The 16,713-nt window shown below is 46.9% G+C and overlaps 1 protein-coding gene across 3 annotated transcripts in view; it reads right to left on the bottom strand.

Moving 5' to 3' along the window:
- LOC147437168 (uncharacterized) overlaps window positions 1-16,713 on the bottom strand; it is a 79,982-nt gene that overhangs the window by 49,787 nt on the left and 13,482 nt on the right. For all 3 annotated transcript variants that reach the window (XM_086485867.1, XM_086485865.1, XM_086485866.1), the window contains exons 2-3: window positions 14,436-14,777; window positions 14,134-14,346 (exon numbers count right to left, since the gene is read on the bottom strand). In XM_086485867.1, the coding sequence (XP_086341993.1) occupies window positions 14,134-14,346; window positions 14,436-14,777 (555 nt within the window). The remainder of the gene's footprint in view (window positions 1-14,133; window positions 14,347-14,435; window positions 14,778-16,713) is intronic.

The raw sequence follows: 16,713 nt of genomic DNA, 5'->3' as shown, positions 1-16,713 counted from the left end.
CCACTTGTCACACCAGTCCCACCAGCTGTACCACTTGTCAGCTCTCTTCAACCTGACACTGTTACAGGACCTTCCACAGGGTCGGACTCTACATCATTTTTCCGGCTATCGGAGGATATATTGCAGGAGTCTAGGCAAGCCATTGCCACCATTGAGCTGGGAGCAGAGCGTTTAGCAGCAACACACCAGCGTCAAGCAGCTACTAACGCGGCTTTGGAGGGAGCTCTGAAGGTTGCTGAGAGCGCCATCGCTGATAGGGATGCCACTATTTTCGCACTCCGACAGGCCCTGAACTTAAAGTCTCAAGTGATTAGTGATCTTCAGAATCAACTACAAGGATTTAGAGAATCGTTGTTACATGAAAATAGGGCAACGCAGCCTACGATGATGAGTATGGGATATGGGTGGACTGGAGCAGGTACACCAGTGCAGCATGCAGCCACGGGTCCCTCTCAGCAGTTTATGGGACTTTACTCACAAACTCCAGTTCCCGTCCAGTATTACAATCAACAACAACAGTACGCTCCTCCTCAGGGGTTTTTATCTTCACCATTGCCTCAGATGCAACATATGACTTGTTGTGATGGAGTTGCTGGAGCACATCGCCATGGCTGTGTTACTCGACGTCCTCAGTACACTACAGGACAGGTGCTACCATCGGCCCAGCAACAGGTGGCTGGTCAATTTTCAAACACAGTTATTGACAGGAGAGCTCACATACAGCAAGGCCCCACAATTGATTTGATGGCTCCACCTCCAGAGGCTCATACTTCGGATGGGGCAGTGGCCACCAACCTATCTCTTGGATGACAGATTCAAGAGCGCACCATTGTACATACGAGTAGTTTTTTTTTCACAGTTTCAGTCTTCCTCTCACCGAGACGGTGAGCGGTCTTGTGACGGGCAACCTGTAGCAGGCTACAATGTCACTTTCATAGGACACAGTTACAGTTAGTACACTTGGTCTGGTATGTTCACACTGGACGGACACTCTGGGAGGTGGCAAGGATACGGGTGGTGGCCTAGTGGACATGTGGCCAGGTCACACTTAGCTGGCTGACATTTATGGGCCGTTGGTGGCTCTTTATGATGGTATCTATGAGTAGTAGTCGTTGGGTCATGATCATTATCTTGTATGTTTGGTCTAGGAGTCGTGGTCTAGATAGCGAGTCCTACACAGAGTCTTACACAGAGCACTGTGTCATCATCCCTGCACATCTGAGCCTCGACACCCCCATTATATTTGTGAGTCCTGGCCTGAAGCTGAGTGTGCTGCCACGCCAGACTCTTGTACACGGTTCTTTGAGCTGGTCGAGTCCATATGTTCTTGTCCACTGTTGTGTCTCTGTTGTTGTCCATTGTTTCTGTGCTTCATTCTTTCTGTTTGAGAGAGTTTCCATTTGTTTGAGTGAGATTGTCTAGCACATTGCACTGAGGGGCACCCACACTGTAGAGAGCACGACACATTATCCGCGCTACAAAGTGTTTGATAAGCACGATCTTCTCCGTTTCCCCGGGAAGATCAATGGTCACGATGTGACCGTACTCCTTGATAATGGAAGCTCACACAATTTTGTGGATGCAAAATTGATGTAGAAACTGAACCTGTGGACGCAAGACAGTGACCATGAGTATCGCGTGAAGATGGCTCGTGGCGTGGATACGGATGTATGGAATCGGATGGTTCTAGACTTGTCGCTCGAGCTGGCTGATTACAAAGAGAACCTGGATTTCCACATCATGCGCCTGGACAGAGCAGATGTTATTTTAGGAATTCCATGGTTTTATGATAAACAAAACTCATTGTATATAGACTATGTACATCACTCTCTTGTTTTTGTTAAACAAAACATGCCTATGTATCTGTGTCGCTTTGTAATCAGAAGTCTGTAAATAATGGTTTTGCAATACCAGTTGTTACTGCTTTGGAAATATATAAAGAAATAAAGTCTTCTAATGTTGACTTTTATCAATGTGTACCATCTGCTTGGTTTGATTCATTAGTGCTTGGTACTTCTGTCACTGAATTTCGTAAAAATGTTTCATGTTCTTCTGTTGAACTTGGGGATTCCGATGAATCCAACCTTATCCGAGAAATCATGACTGATTTCAAAGATGTTTTTCCTGATGATCTACCTCCTGGCTTGCCGCTTTCGAGAGGGGTAGATCATGGCATTGAGTTGGTGGCTGGTAGTCAACCCTTCTCAAAGCAACCCTATCGGTTTAGTAAAACCGAGGAGGACGAGATTCAACGACAGCTGAAGGATTACCTCGATAGGGGTATTGTTCGGCCTAGCAAATCCCCGTGGGGAGCGCCAGTGCTACTTTCTCGAAAGAAGGATAACACTATGCGCTTCTACGTCGATTACAAGGGGTTGAATAAGCTCACTGTTAAGAATAAGTATCCGCTCCCGTGCATGGACAATCTGATAGATCGGCTCCATGGAGCGTTGTATTTTACGAAGATAGACCTGCGATCAGGCTATCATCAGATACGGATCAAACTGGAAGATATTCTTAAGACAGGCTTCCATACGCGTTATGGTCACTACGAGTTTTTGGTCTTGCCTTTTGGTTTGACCAATGCTCCAGCTACGTTTCAGCAGATGATGAATGATCTGCTGAGACCATTTTTAGGCAACTTCGTTGTATTTCTCGATGATATCTTGATCTACAGCCGAAGTTTGTCTGAGCACCTAGTACATATACGCATTGTTCTCGAAGTACTGAGAAGCTTTACGCTAAGGCTTCGAAGTGTGAATTCTTTAAGAAAGAGCTTCTGTATTTGGGTCACATCATTACTCGCAATGGAATTCGCGTCGACCCTGAAAATTTGGATAAAGTGCGAAATTGGCCCATTCTGAAGAATGTGCGCCAAGTAAAGTTCTTTTTAGGCTATGCTGGATTCTTTCGCAAGTTTATCAAGGATAACTCTAAAGTTGCTGCTCCGCTCACGCAACTTTTAAAAGGAGGGGTGAAAGGGCCGAAGACTTCGGATCCTCGTCGTAAAGGTAATCCCCTTGTTGTTTGGAATGAGCGTCTCGACGAGAGCTTTTGAACACTAAAGCACTTGGTGACTACTGCGCCAATATTGCACATTGTGGATCCTAGCAAACCGTTAGTGGTTGAAACGGATGCTAGCGATTATGCTATTGGTGCAACGTTATACCAAGATGGACGTCATGTTGCGTTTGAAAGTAAGAAACTTTCTGACGCTGAGATGCGTTATCCAACGTATGAGAAGGAGCTTTACGTCGTAGTCCACGCCTTGAGGAAATGGCAGCACTACTTGTATGGCTCTACGTTTGTTGCATGGACAGATCATCATTCCTTGCACTATATCTGTGATCAGGGTGATCTCAGAGGCCGGAAGGCTAGATGGGTTGAGCTTATGCAAGAGTTTGACTTTGAGATTCGTTATAGAAAAGGATCCAGCAATCGAGCTACCAATGCGCTCAGCAAGATTCTTGAGGTCAATGCATGGTCTATGGCTGAAATCTCGACGGATTTCTATCTCTCTCTCCGAGAGCTATGTCGTTCCGATGGCCATTTTGGCAAGATATGGAACAAGGTCGAAGCGGGGCATGACTCGCATACAGGCTTGGGTGGTCCGGAGACCCAAGTGAATCGTGTTGGAGAGACGAGACAGCGACAATATTCCATTAGAGATGGACTATTGTTCAGAAATGGTAAAGTCTGCGTGCCGGAAATCGATGAGATTCGACAAAAGATTTTGTGCGAATGCCACGATGTTCCTAGCGCTGGGCACCCAGGCATCCAGAGAACTTTAGCTTTGGTCAAGCGGTATTTCTATTGGCCAAGAATGCGCTCTTACATAGAGAGCTATGTGAAGAGATGCGCTCGGTGTCAGGTCAATAAGGCCGAGCGCCTTAGGAAAGCTGGCCTGCTATTGGAAATTCCAGATGCCAAGTGGCAAAGTATTTCCATGGGACTTCATCGTTGGTTTGCCAAATACTAGTCGGGGCAATGACGCTATTTGGGTTGTGGTCGATAGACTCACAAAAATGGCGAAGTTTATACCAACGAAGTCGACAGTAAAAAGCCATGAGTTGGCGGTTTTATTTGTCGATCAGCTTTATAAGTTGTATGGTCTCCCAGAAGATATCGTCAGTGATCGAGATACTAAGTTCACTGGCCGATTTTGGCGAGATGTTTTTGCTCACCTTCAGACGAAGTTGAGTATGCCGTCTTCTGACCATCCTGAGTCCGACGGACAAATTGAGAGGATGAATCAAATGTTAGAGGACATGTTGAGAGCTTATGTCTCTCGCAGGCAATCTGATTTGGAAAGGTATCTCCCACAATTAGAGTTTTCCTATAATAGTAGCAAGCATTCTGCTACTGGATTTAGCCCATTCATGCTGATGTATGGATTCGAGCCTAAATCCCCAATTGCAATTGGCTTAGAGAAAGTCAAGGAACGCCAAGCTCGTGATTTCCTGTATGACATGCAAGAAATGCTCGAATTGGCTAAGGATAGTATAAGAACGGCTTGTGATCGACTCACTACTTATGCTAATCAAAAGAGGTCTCCAAGGACTCTAGATGTGGGACAATGGTTCTATCTGAAGATACCCAAGGATTCCAAGACCATGCAAACAGGAAAGCATTATAAGCTTTCAACTCGATATTGTGGTCCGTTCCTGATCACAAAGAAAATTGGCCAAGTTGCCTACAAACTGGCTCTTCCTTCGAATGTTAGTGTACATCCAGTGTTTCATGTCAGCCGCCTTAGAGTGAAACTGGGCGAAGCTGATGTTGGCGTGACTATCGAGGAAAATGTATGGCAAGATATGCAAACTGAGTATATTCCTCGAGAACCAGCAGCAGTTTTGGATCATCGTACCCATCATTCTCGCCAAAAGTCTTTTGACGAGTACTTAATTAAATGGAAGGGTCAATCTGAAAGGTTTGCTACTTGGGAACCTGTTAGAGCTTTGAAGGCTCAGTATCCCCATTTCATTGATGAGGACATCAATGGTTCTTAAGGGGGGAAGTATGTTATGTCCCGCTCACAAGAGAGGGGATCTAGCCCAGATATCGTCGGGATGGGCATCCAGTGTCCGGGCGGACGTAGTGTGAACACGGCCAGTGTGGCCGGCCATTATTATAAAAGGGAGGCCAAGGTCTCATTTACAGTTATCGACCCCACTGGCAGAGTGCCAGTGGTTAGCCCGCGAGGCTAGGAGTGCGCGAGGTCACCTCGAGGAGGTGAGGCCGGGTGGTATGGAACGCACGGTCTTACAGGTGCACACCTACGTCCTCAGACGCTGGCCCCAGCACGGGGGAGCTGCCAAATGGTAGCTATGGTCGGGTGGTTCGTCCGACGCACATCTGTAGGCGGTCCGTGTGGCAGGGAGATCCTATCTCCGCGTTCGTTTCATGTACCTAGCATGCTCATCCCTCCGAGCTATATGTATCAGAGACTGTAGCTTCTCCCTGAATAAGATTGCCACTCCTCTTGAACCTCGTCCTCTGTGCTCTGATCGAGTCTCCTGTCTGCAAGTTGTCTCCCATCTGTATCCGCTCACATGGGGCATGGATTGCCCCGAGGCCTGATGCGTCTCAGAGTAGAAAATGATGTCTCTCCCTGTGAAACTATCCTCAAAGGCCCCTACATCAAGGCGCATAGATCCATTACAATTCCATGTAGCAACTCTGAGTGTGGTCCCACAGGTCTCGCACTGTCATGCGGGACGCTTCTCCAGAATAACCACTCGTCCATCCCTGTAGAAGGCCACTTTCCCCGTCTCTCGAGCTGTCATTATCTCAGGCATAACTTCTTTCATATGAGCAAGCTGTGTGAGTATGAGGTCATCTCCAAGAAATATGCCCATTTTCTTTAGTGTAGAACGCTTCTTCAAGAAGTCCTCCTTTGCCTCCATGGATGGGAAGCGCATGATTAGAGCTCTTTCCTTTGAAGTCTCCCCATTTCCTTGTGTCTTCTTCCCTACCCTCCATGCCTTTATATGAGTAGCCTCACTACCCATCATGTGGAGAAGTTCTTTGACTTTCCTTTCCACATCATCTCGATCTTTTAGACAAGTTATTCCTATGTGCAGAGCTCTAGTCTTCCTTCGTTGCTCTTCTTCTAGAGTCATGTTGATGATTGTAGGAGTGGGGCGACGTCTATCCATTTCTCGACCTCATCCGCCTTTTTTTGTGTCTTCGTGATTACATCCACCCACGAAGACGTCTTTGCCCCATTCTGTTTTTCTTCCTCTTTGATCATCCGTACCTGTTCCTTGATGACCTTGATTTCCTCGATCACCGAGGGCTAGAACTCACCTTCCTCTAGTCCGTTGCTTGCTCTATCAGCAAGCTCTCGCTTGAGGGTTGAGATCTCTTCTTGAGTGCTTGTGAATCCGCCTTAAGTGCTTGTATCTCTACGTGCAAGTCCTCTTTCTCCTTTTTCCATTGCGTGCCTTCGTTGAGGAACATTTGAAAAAGGTTTGCCTTCTCCTTCCACCATCCTTCCATCTTTGCTTTCCACTCCTCCATCTCCCTTTCCGCTTGTGTTATCCGCTTCTTTGTAAGCATGAAGGTTGCCTTCGTATGGGACTTGCAAACGGGTGAAGTGCTCATGACCTCCATCATAACGGCCCCTGTTTTCTATTCGTGCAAGCCCTAAATCTACGCGAGTCCCTCTTCCTTTGCTTCTACCATGAGGGCGTGCTACACAGTCGTTGGTCTGCAGCTAGTCGACGCACCCTATTTGAGCCTAGTGGTGAGAGTTTCTTTGTTGTTCCAACGCACAAGCAACGTGCAAACCTGCCCTCTGTGTTCACTGGCGAGCAACAAGGCAGCAACGCCAGCTACCACCTCTGCAATTACACAATCATGTTGTTCGTTGCATTACAAGCTCGCAGCAGACTGCGCACGCACTGTGTGCTGCTACAAGGTGCAAAGTTTGTGGGCCACTCGCTATGCTGCCCTTTCTGTTGTACTGCTCACTCCCCAAACCTGCGCGCGCTGCCTGCTGTAACCCTACACTAGTGTGCGCTGCTCCATGACCTACACGGGCTGCCTGTTGTAGCCACCTGCGCACAAAGAGAGAGAGAAAGAAAGAAAGAAAGAAAGATTTTTAACGTCTATGTCAGGCCGAAATCGGCCTATGAGACAAATCAAATGTACATGGCGAGTATGTCATCCGTCTATCGGAAAGACAAATGAAACAAAACTGATACAAAACTGAACTGAATGTAGGTAATGGAGTATCTGAGGAGGGATGGGGTTCTATCTCTAGGGGTATATGCATGTCTATATGCTCAAGGTAGTACAATCATGAGAATGCATCAAGCTCTCTAGCTCCATCCTGTACAAATGGGGGGATGTAAGATGTGGTACATGGGCGGGGCTGGTGCCAAGGCTACCCGGATGAAAGCTGTCGGGTCGGCCCTCATATGAGCTACTCGCTCCTCAGTGGCACGGCGCTCCCGGGCTCGGATCTCCTCGATTTGTCGGTGGTGGGAGCTCACGCCCCTGTAGCCTGTGACTCGTGGTCGTCGTCTAGCTCGGTTCACCTCCGCCTGTGGGAGTGTCACTCCTCTCTGAGTATCTGGTGAGGTAGGGGTGGCAATCCTCTGAAAGAAGTCTGTGAGCTGCGACTGTCTCCCCTCTGTCTGTGTAGCTGTGCGTGGCTGTAGTAGTGTGTCCCGATGGCTCTGTATCTCTAGTAAGAAACGTCCGAGCTGTCTCTGATCTCGAGAGTCCATGATCTCTCGGAGAGTGGGCTGTCCTCTGAATAAGGCCTCATACCTGCCTCTGATCTCAGTGTATGCTCTGCATCTACATACAAAGTGCTCCTCACTCTCCACCTCCTCTGTGCATGCTCTGCAGACTCGCTCCTCCCTGGGAACACCAGTATGTCTCCCGATCTCAATCTCTAACCTGTGTGAAGCCACTCTCAGCTGACCAATCGCCACCCGTGAGCTATGTGGCATATATGTGTCCATATAGCGTGGTCTCTGTATGAACCCCCCAGACAATATGGTGAGAAACTGGTCTCTATAATCTGACATCCTCGTCCCCAAGCCAGGTGACTCCCAGACTCTCCTAGTGTATAGCTGCCACAGATCTTGTCTCAATACCAAGTTTCTCTCACTGCGAGAGAGGTGAACAGATGGTGAGTGGGAGTCGTACTGGAATGGTGGTAGGCTCTCCATGTCAAGACCGTGTCCCTCAAACCATGCTCTGACCTGTGAGTACCAAGCTCTCGCATGCCCACTCTCTGATAGCTGTATAGCTGCCTCAAATGCTCTACGAGTAAGTCTGTCAGGAGGTAGCTCTCTCATCCTCTGGATGAAGCAGACTGTCTGGAATAATGCCTCTACAACCATAGGTGGTGTGGCGAGCTCGGCTCTAATAATGTCATGTGGCACTGTCTTCTTGCTGCGGAGCAAGCGTGAGATCATACATACCTGTGGCCTCTCAAGCTGTGTCCACTGGTCATCCGTCAATCCTGGTGCCCATACTGCCGCCGAGTACATCAGGGCCGGGGTGACTAAGGTGTCAAAAAGCCAGCCCTTCGTGCGGGGCTCCTGAAAGTGTGCCTGGTGGCATCTCCGCTCTAGCATGGTCAGAGCTGCATATCCTCGGGTGAGCCTGTCAGCAGCAGCCTGCCTCATAGTGAAGGGTCCTGGTAGGCTGGTGAATGTGATGCCAAGATAGACATAGGAGGTGACTACATCAACCTGTCCTCCTGCTGCTGTGAAGGTGGCAGCGCTCCTCACTACACTGGATGTGTGAAAGATCATGACCTTGGTTTTGCCAAGGTTCACAGTCAACCCCTTGTGTGTGCTGAATTCGTCCAAGGCCTCAAGATGGCGTTGCAAGCCCTCGGGTAACTCTGAAATCAACACAATATCATCAGCATATAACATGATGTGGACCGGAGTACCTGCCAAGTCGCTCCCCTCTCCCCCTGCTCGTAGTATGTAGTCGGAGATCTCGTCGATGTAGAGCCCAAAGAGTGTCGGGGAGAGTGGGCATCCTTGCTTAACACCAATGGTGCTAGCAATGGTCTCTGAAAAGCCGCCTGGGCAACGAACTCGACCCGTCACCCTCTCGTAGAGAGTATATATGGCCCAAATCATCTCTGTCGGTACCCCAATGCTGTGAAGGCGCTGGAAGAGTCTCTCGCGTGGGACTGTGTCAAAGGCCTTGCGGAAATCCACAAAGCAGCAGTAAAGCCTCTTCTTCCGCGCCTTTGCCCCATCAATGAGGCAGCGCAGAACGAAGATGTGGTCAGTGGTGGAGAAAGCTCGTCTGAAACCTGCCTGGCCTGGAGCTCGTAAACCCTCGGTCTCTGCGTAGTAGCTAAGCTGTGCCTCAAGTACTGCTCCATATAGTTTGGCCATCGTGTGGCCAATCATGATAGTCCTGTAGTTCCCTGGGTCCAGGGTGTCGCCAGATTTGTGGATAGACACTATGGTGTGCTGTGTCCACTCCTCTGGGAAGCCCTCCCCTATTGCCCGGTTGAAGACATGTGCAATCAACGGGGCTATAGTGGAGGCCGCATAAATGATGTGCTCACTCTGTAATCCAGTGTGGTCAGCTGATCGTCTGTGCTGCATGCGGCGTATGGCCCTCTCTACCATCTCTGCTGTAAAGAAGGAGGAGCACGTGGGGCGTGGCTCATGTGGCTGTGGGATAGGAGGCTGCCCTGGCACCTCATAGAGGCGCTCTGCATAATCATGCCATATCTGTGGATCCTCAATAGCTGTGGTCGGACGTGGCTCGCGCAGGGTGCGCCATGCCGTCGCGCTATCTATGCTCATGAATAGGCGGTATAGCTCAAGCTCCTGTGCCTCTTCGAATGCTCGCCGCTTTTGGCGTGTCAGCGTCTTCATATCTCGTCTGGCCTCTCTCTCTGTGATCTCTCCTAAGGCTCGCCGTGCACGGAGGCGTCGGTATAACTCTCTGCACTCATCATCATACCAGCGGTTCTGAGGCATAGTCCCGGGAGGGGGAGTGCGTCCTGTGTGAGTGGTGTGTGGAAAAGAGCTAATAGCTGAAGTGTGGAGAACGGAAGAGATATGTGATGTGAGAACTGAGAGTGGTGTGGATGGGTGGAGGAGGCATAGGCCATGCTCGACCTCGGCTGAGTAAAGAGAGGCTAGCTCATGTGTGAAATGGATGGTGGTGTGTGGAGTGTGTGCTGTGGAGCTATGTGGGATGGTGTCTCCGGTGATGGAGAAAGAGAGGTATGTGTGGTCGGCTCCGATGGGTATGGGTGGAATGGTGAAGGATGTGATAAGGTGTGTAACCTCCCTGGGTCCCATAATATAGTCGACTGTACTCCCCCCTCCCTCTGTAACTCCATGTGGCATACAAGTCAGGCCCCCTGAGGTGGGCCACTGGGCCATCCCGTTATAAATAACGAGACGGTGCTGGGAGCCAAGTCGAAGTAGGTGTCGTCCGTAGGCTGTGACTGGAGCTCTGTCTGCTGTATCTCTCATAGTAGCCTCCTCATCTAGAGTGTGTAGTGCCTCTGGGTCCTCGTGGTCATATGTCTCACACTGCTCACTGCGCGTATGAGCATTGAAGTCTCCCATAAGGAAGACTTCACCCAGTGTGGAGTACTCCATAATCTCCTCCGTGAGGCATGCGTACGGTGACTCCTGCTCAATAGGGGCGAATCTGGAGCCTGTGGGAGCAAAGTAGCAAAGGGCAATGTAGACGATCCTGTCTCGTGAGAGCTCGAGGCGAATCCACATGTATCGGGCCTGTGGGTCCCGGGCAACAATCTGTAGTCTGCTGTGAAGCCCCTGTCTAAAAAGTATAGCCACTCCTCCTGAACCGCGAGTGGTGTGCTGGCGCATACATCCTCGATGTAGAGACTCCCATTGGAAACCATGTATCCGTGGTAACCCTCTCTCTGGGCTCTCGTGTGTCTCTGTAAGTAGAATAATGTCTCGACCTCTCATCACCTTCTCAAGTCTCTCTGGGTGTGTCCATAGGTCTCCATTGCAATTCCAAACCGTGACATGAATCTCCTCGTGTGTCCCACAGGCCGCGAGTCCCTATGCGATGGTCTTGCCATCAATGATAACCCTACCATCTCGATATACTGCCTTCTTCCCTTCTTTGCGGGCCTGGTGGACTCTAGGCATGCACGTGCGGCGGTGATCTTGTTGCATCTTTGTGAGGTCATCATCAAGATAAATCGGGGGGCCTTCTAGCCCTCTCAAGATGACCCTCTTTCGGAGGAAAGAAGTTCGAGACTCCTCGGAGGCGAATTGGAGGATGAGAGCTCTCTTCTTTGGATCTTTGCCGGCTCTCCAAACTTTGGAGAAAGGGATCTCTTCTTCCTTGTATCCCACTTTCTTGCATAAGGCTTTCCCATCGCTCTCGGGTGTGGACCCTTCTTCTTCTTTGATGCCGGTCACTCGCACATTGAGACGACGAGCTTGTCGCATTTTCTCCTCCTCGATGGTTGTGTGTACGATGAGTACCTCATCTTTTTGGGCTTCCTCTCTTGCTACCTTCTTGATATTCTTTTTGACCACTTCGACCCATCCTTCTTTGGTGGCTTCTAATTTGTCCTCAATGCTTGCGGTGAGGGCTTTGGTGATCTCCTCCTTGAGGGCTTCCTTAGCCTCCTCTTTAATCTCTCCTTCCTCGGGGGTGAGGGATGTGATGGAAGCATGAAGGAGGTCGATTTGTGCTTTCATCTCTTCTTGCTCTTTCCTCCATCTCTCCCTCTCCTTCTCGTTCTCCCGTGCCCTTCTCTCCTTCTCCTCTTTGAGGTTTTGGATTTCCGCTCTCATGTCCTCTTTTTCTTCGTTCCATAGCTTGATGAAGGTGGCTTTCTCCTCCCTCCATATCTCTCTCTCCATCCACCATTCTTTCATGTCCTTCTCCAATTGTGCAAGCCTCTTGTTCGTGAGCATGAAAGAGAGATATTGGTGGGGCTGAGGGGCTGACGTACACGCGATGCATGTCTGCTTGCTGTAACCATTTGCGAGCAACGCGCACGCGCACGCACGCACGCACGAGAGAGAGAGAGAGAGAGAGAGAGAGAGAGAGAGACTTACCTCGCACTTGCTGCACATAGGAAGGATGGCTCTGAAGCTCACTCCCCAAACATGTGCGCGCTGCCTGCCTGCCTGCGTGCAACGAGAGAGAGAGAGAGAGAGAGAGAGAGAGAGAGAGAGAGAGAGAGCGCTTTATTAACGCCTTCTAAAGGCCGAAGTTGGCCTATGAGACAGAAAGATGTACATGTCTGTGTCCTTTGGGTGTCCAAAAAAAGGACAAAAGTGTTGAAATAATCAGGCTACAAACGAAAATAGACTAACGTGATGGTGTGTATACATGTGTATGGGTGATGAGGGGGATGGAGCTCTAATGGATGTGAAACTATATGCACAAGGGAGTACAACCTTTACTTTTTCGGGCTAGAACCAGCAAGCCAACAACGGGAAAAGAGCCTCAGCCCTCCAGCTGCCGACAAGCCAGCAAGGGCAAGAAGTTAGTTTGAGAGCAAAACCACAATATGCAAAAAAGACTAGATAGCTGTATCCGATACCAAATTGGGGGTGTCATATACCACTAGTATGGCATGCATAGGTGTAGAGGAAGAGTCCCCATAGCATAGTAGCAAGCTCTAAGAAGCCCGCTCTATCTCCCTCTATCCAGTATGCTCATGTTGTAATCAACCCTCCCGGATGGTCCAGTGATGTACTCTCTAGGCCTTGTATCCTAGTGCTTTGGGGCATCTACGCGCTCGAACAATCTCTGCCTATTGTGGTGTGACCCATCTCTAATGCCAATAGGTGGATTGGAGCAAATCTCTGAAAGAAGTCCATGAATTGTGACTGCCTCGCTCCACAAGTGGATGTGGGTGACTGGAGGAGAGCCTCTATCTTTAAATCTCTAATAAGATGCGACCCAACTGTCTTTGCTAGTCTCTCAACTCCAATAGCACTCTTAAGTGTGGGCTAGCCTGTGAAAAAGGATGTATACCTCATAGTAACAGGGGATGCCCTTTTTCGGGCTTCCCGTCCCCACTTGCCGTCCCGTCGTCTTTTTTACACTAAAAATCCATTTGAGCCCCGTCCCCGTTCCCCGTCCCGGAATGCGTCCCTTGTGACTATGGTATACCTGCCTCGTATGCTCTCATAGCCTGTGAAAAAGGATGTATGCCTGCCTCGTATGCTCTCATATGCTAAACATCTGCAAACACAATGCTCCTCATTATCCACCCCACGTCCAAATGCCCTGCATCTTCCCTGGTCTCTTTCAATTTGTAATTGTAAGATTTGTTGTGCTTGTAGTCCAATTGGAATGTTTGAAGATCAAATGATAATAGTTTTAATTAGTGTCTCCCATGTTCATGATATGATCTGTTTGTGCTTGGTTTTTACTCAATTTTGCAAACTTGTCTTTCTTCACATGTAGAATCACAATAACTTGAGGAGATGAGTCTACATATCAATTATTTCAAAGGCAGATATCTTTTCACTCTGTCTACTATTTGTTTCTCTCACACAACAATCCAGGCTCAAGCTTAAGCCTACGAGACACGTAAGAAAACTAAAGGTCATGAGTTACAATTGTCAATCCGTTTGAAAATTGCATAGCACAAGGTCAAAGCTCAGTCTCTCCCTGAAACGTCTTAACTGCAACTTCCCACCATAAGAAACATATTGATCTAGAGACATAATTCAACCTTGAGGGCAAAAGGATAAACACTAAACTTTCAAAGAATGAGAGCTTCAAGCAAGTCCCAAAAGGGGCAGCTGCAAATTCAACCAGATGGACATTTGAGCATGTTGACAGTTGCATAATACACAACAACATAGTGTCTCCCACATACCATGAAGCAAGTATTGTTCATCAAACAAAGACTTTCGAACCAAGTTTGTGACGATGCAAAGCAAACAAAAGCAAATGAAGCTTAGCACTAGAGACACACATCATAGAGATAAATTTCACAGCAAACAGGCATATGCAGCACTGAATATTCCAAGAATTTAAACACCAAACAATTTCGAAAGAAACCACATATAGTAGATGATAAATATCAAGGCATGTAATTTCGATTAAACTAACTAAACAGCATCACGTACACAAAGAGTAGAGGCTTCTTATAGGCAAGCACTACGATACCTTTGAAACTGTAACTCTGCTTGGTTTTTATGATTGAACTCATCTCCAAATGATGCTTTGCTATCAATCCAATTTACAACCCGTCCTTTCACAGCAATAGGTACCTCAAGCTTCACATCTGGAGTCTTGCTAAATCCAGCTGCCCTCAAGTCATTTTCAGTTTGAAAAGGTATGCCAAGCTCACGCAGCTGATAATAAAGGTGTGCCTCATACCTATAATTTTTATGTAACTGCATCAGCATGTTTCGGAGAGAGTGTTTGAGACTTGAAAGTACATCAAATATTCAAGAAAAGGAGCTCACTCTATGCCCGTGACTCGCCGAATCAATTCAATGTACGGTGAGGTAGCATTGTCATTGTCCATGCAATTGTATAAATCATTGTGGAGTCTCTCCCATGATATGTGAGACAAGTTTTGTATGCCAGCGTTAATATCGCCAAGTACCCACTGACTAACACTTGAAGCATGATCGTGAGACACCTGCTTGACTATATCTTTTGGAAGACGCCCTGGATCTTTCAAGCAGTCAGTTATTTGTTGCTTTGTTAAGCCAAAAAGGTGCTCTAGAAGGATCCGAGCTAAGAGGCAAGGATTGATTTCGTATGCCTTGCTGATACTTAATATGTCTTCTCCTTCCTCATACCTACACAATGAAGGGCATAGCTAAATTCACACAAATATCATTGTAGTTCATTAATACAGAAATAAAAGCACAATTGTCACAATATAAGTCAACTGCAATAGTAGGCTTCTGCTAATAAAGAAACACAGATGATAAGCTGTTTTTTAAAAGATAATAACAAAATCAAAAAAGGTACCTCAACAAACTTCAGAGTGTGGCCTTTCATCTCAAGTTAAGCTCTCAAGCTATAAACGCGCTGACAAAAACCCTCCACTATGTCACCGTGAGATGGTACACAATTATTGCCATTTTGATAAACATAGTCTTTATATGATGCACTTATTAAGAATGTATGGTACAAAGTTGAAGCTCCGCTCTTCAGCTAGACCAAATGGAAATGAGATTAAAAATTGGCTTTGATACATTGGTATGCAGCTGAACAGCAGTTTATGTGAGGAATATGCACTCATGAAATTTGGATACCATAAATGGTCAAACTTTCATCATCATTCCTTATTTAACTCTGAGAAACTTAACCTGAAGTTTCTTTCGTTTTGGATGATGATAAAACACCTATTTGCTAGAATGCAGAAAACTATGCAAGAGTGGTCACAAAAAAATTTCTCTCGGCAGAAGTTAAAACACAAAATTAGCATTTCTTTATTTAACAAACAAATTTGATAAATATTACCAAAGCCCTAAATCAAAAAGAAAACTACAGTAGTTGAACAATGAACTTCTCATATGTTTTGATTCGAGCTTTTATTTTTTCTCCGGTTAACTTAAGCGACACGTTCCAAATCCACGTGTTGTTGTGCCAGTTCGATATTTATTCTTGGACATTAAGTATTGGGTGGGTCACCTGTAATGAAATGAAATGTTTGTTTACATCTGCAAAAGGCCTATGAGACTAGGGAGCCCCACCCCAACCAAAAAAAAAAAACACGTCATATGATCCAAATGTCTTGTATAAAAAATACATAGAGTAAACTAAAAACAGCTAAATTGTGGACCGATAGAAAAAAGCCTTTCATAATTCCTTTATTAAAGTTATGCATCTCAAGTGAATGCCCAAATTTGAGCTTATTGATTGTTTGGCCATTCTTTCCTTATTGGACATGTTACATTGAGTCCAACAAATTCAATTGATTGGTTTTGCATCTCTCTCTCTCTCTCTCTCTCTCTCTCTCTCTCTCTCTCTCTCTCTCTCTCTCTCTAGCACGATACCCAGAGTGTCATTAAGGGCCTATTCTACATTTCACATTTCACATTTCACACTTCATTTTTCACATTTTACATTCAGAACTTTTTGTACTTGTACTTCAGACATTGTATTAGATTCACCACTTTGTATCTGATGGTCTCATAGGTCATTTTGGCCTTTTTGAAGACGTTAATATATCATTTCATTTCATTTCTCTCTCTCTCTCTCTCTCTCTCTCTCTCTCTCTCTCTCTCTCTCTCTCTCTCTCTCTCTCTCTCTCTCTCTCTCTCTGTGTGTGTGTGTGTGTGTGTGTGTGTGTGTGTGTGTGTATGCGCGCGCAAAAGAAGTGAGGCTTGGTACCCTTTTGTATTACATAATCAGAATTACACGGCCGAAGACATTACATCAACCTGTAGGCATACAAAGATAACGGATCCGAGAGTGAAAAAACCCTTAAATATTCAATGATTACAAACCATAGGGGTAAAACTACCAACAATGCAAAGCTACAAAAGATGGGTGATACAACAAAAGCTAGGAGCAAGGGAGTGAGGGAAGAGAGTAATGTTAGGTTTAATGGCCATGTGGCCGACCGCCCATCACTAACTGCTATTAACCCTAAGTGTACGGCTATACACTTGTGTGAGCCACTAATACAAAGTAGAGTGTGTATTGTGCTTAAGTGCATAAGATAGAGAAGAAAGAAAGGGGGCACACAATGTGTATCGGCTCTCCCCTTCCAATCTGTGTGTG

This window comes from Adiantum capillus-veneris, chromosome 17 (assembly GCF_014529385.1).
Source record: "Adiantum capillus-veneris isolate H3 chromosome 17, ASM1452938v2, whole genome shotgun sequence".
NCBI lineage: Eukaryota > Viridiplantae > Streptophyta > Polypodiopsida > Polypodiales > Pteridaceae > Adiantum > Adiantum capillus-veneris.
Note: the sequence above shows the minus strand (reverse complement) of the source record. Positions and strands in the feature narration are given on the sequence as shown.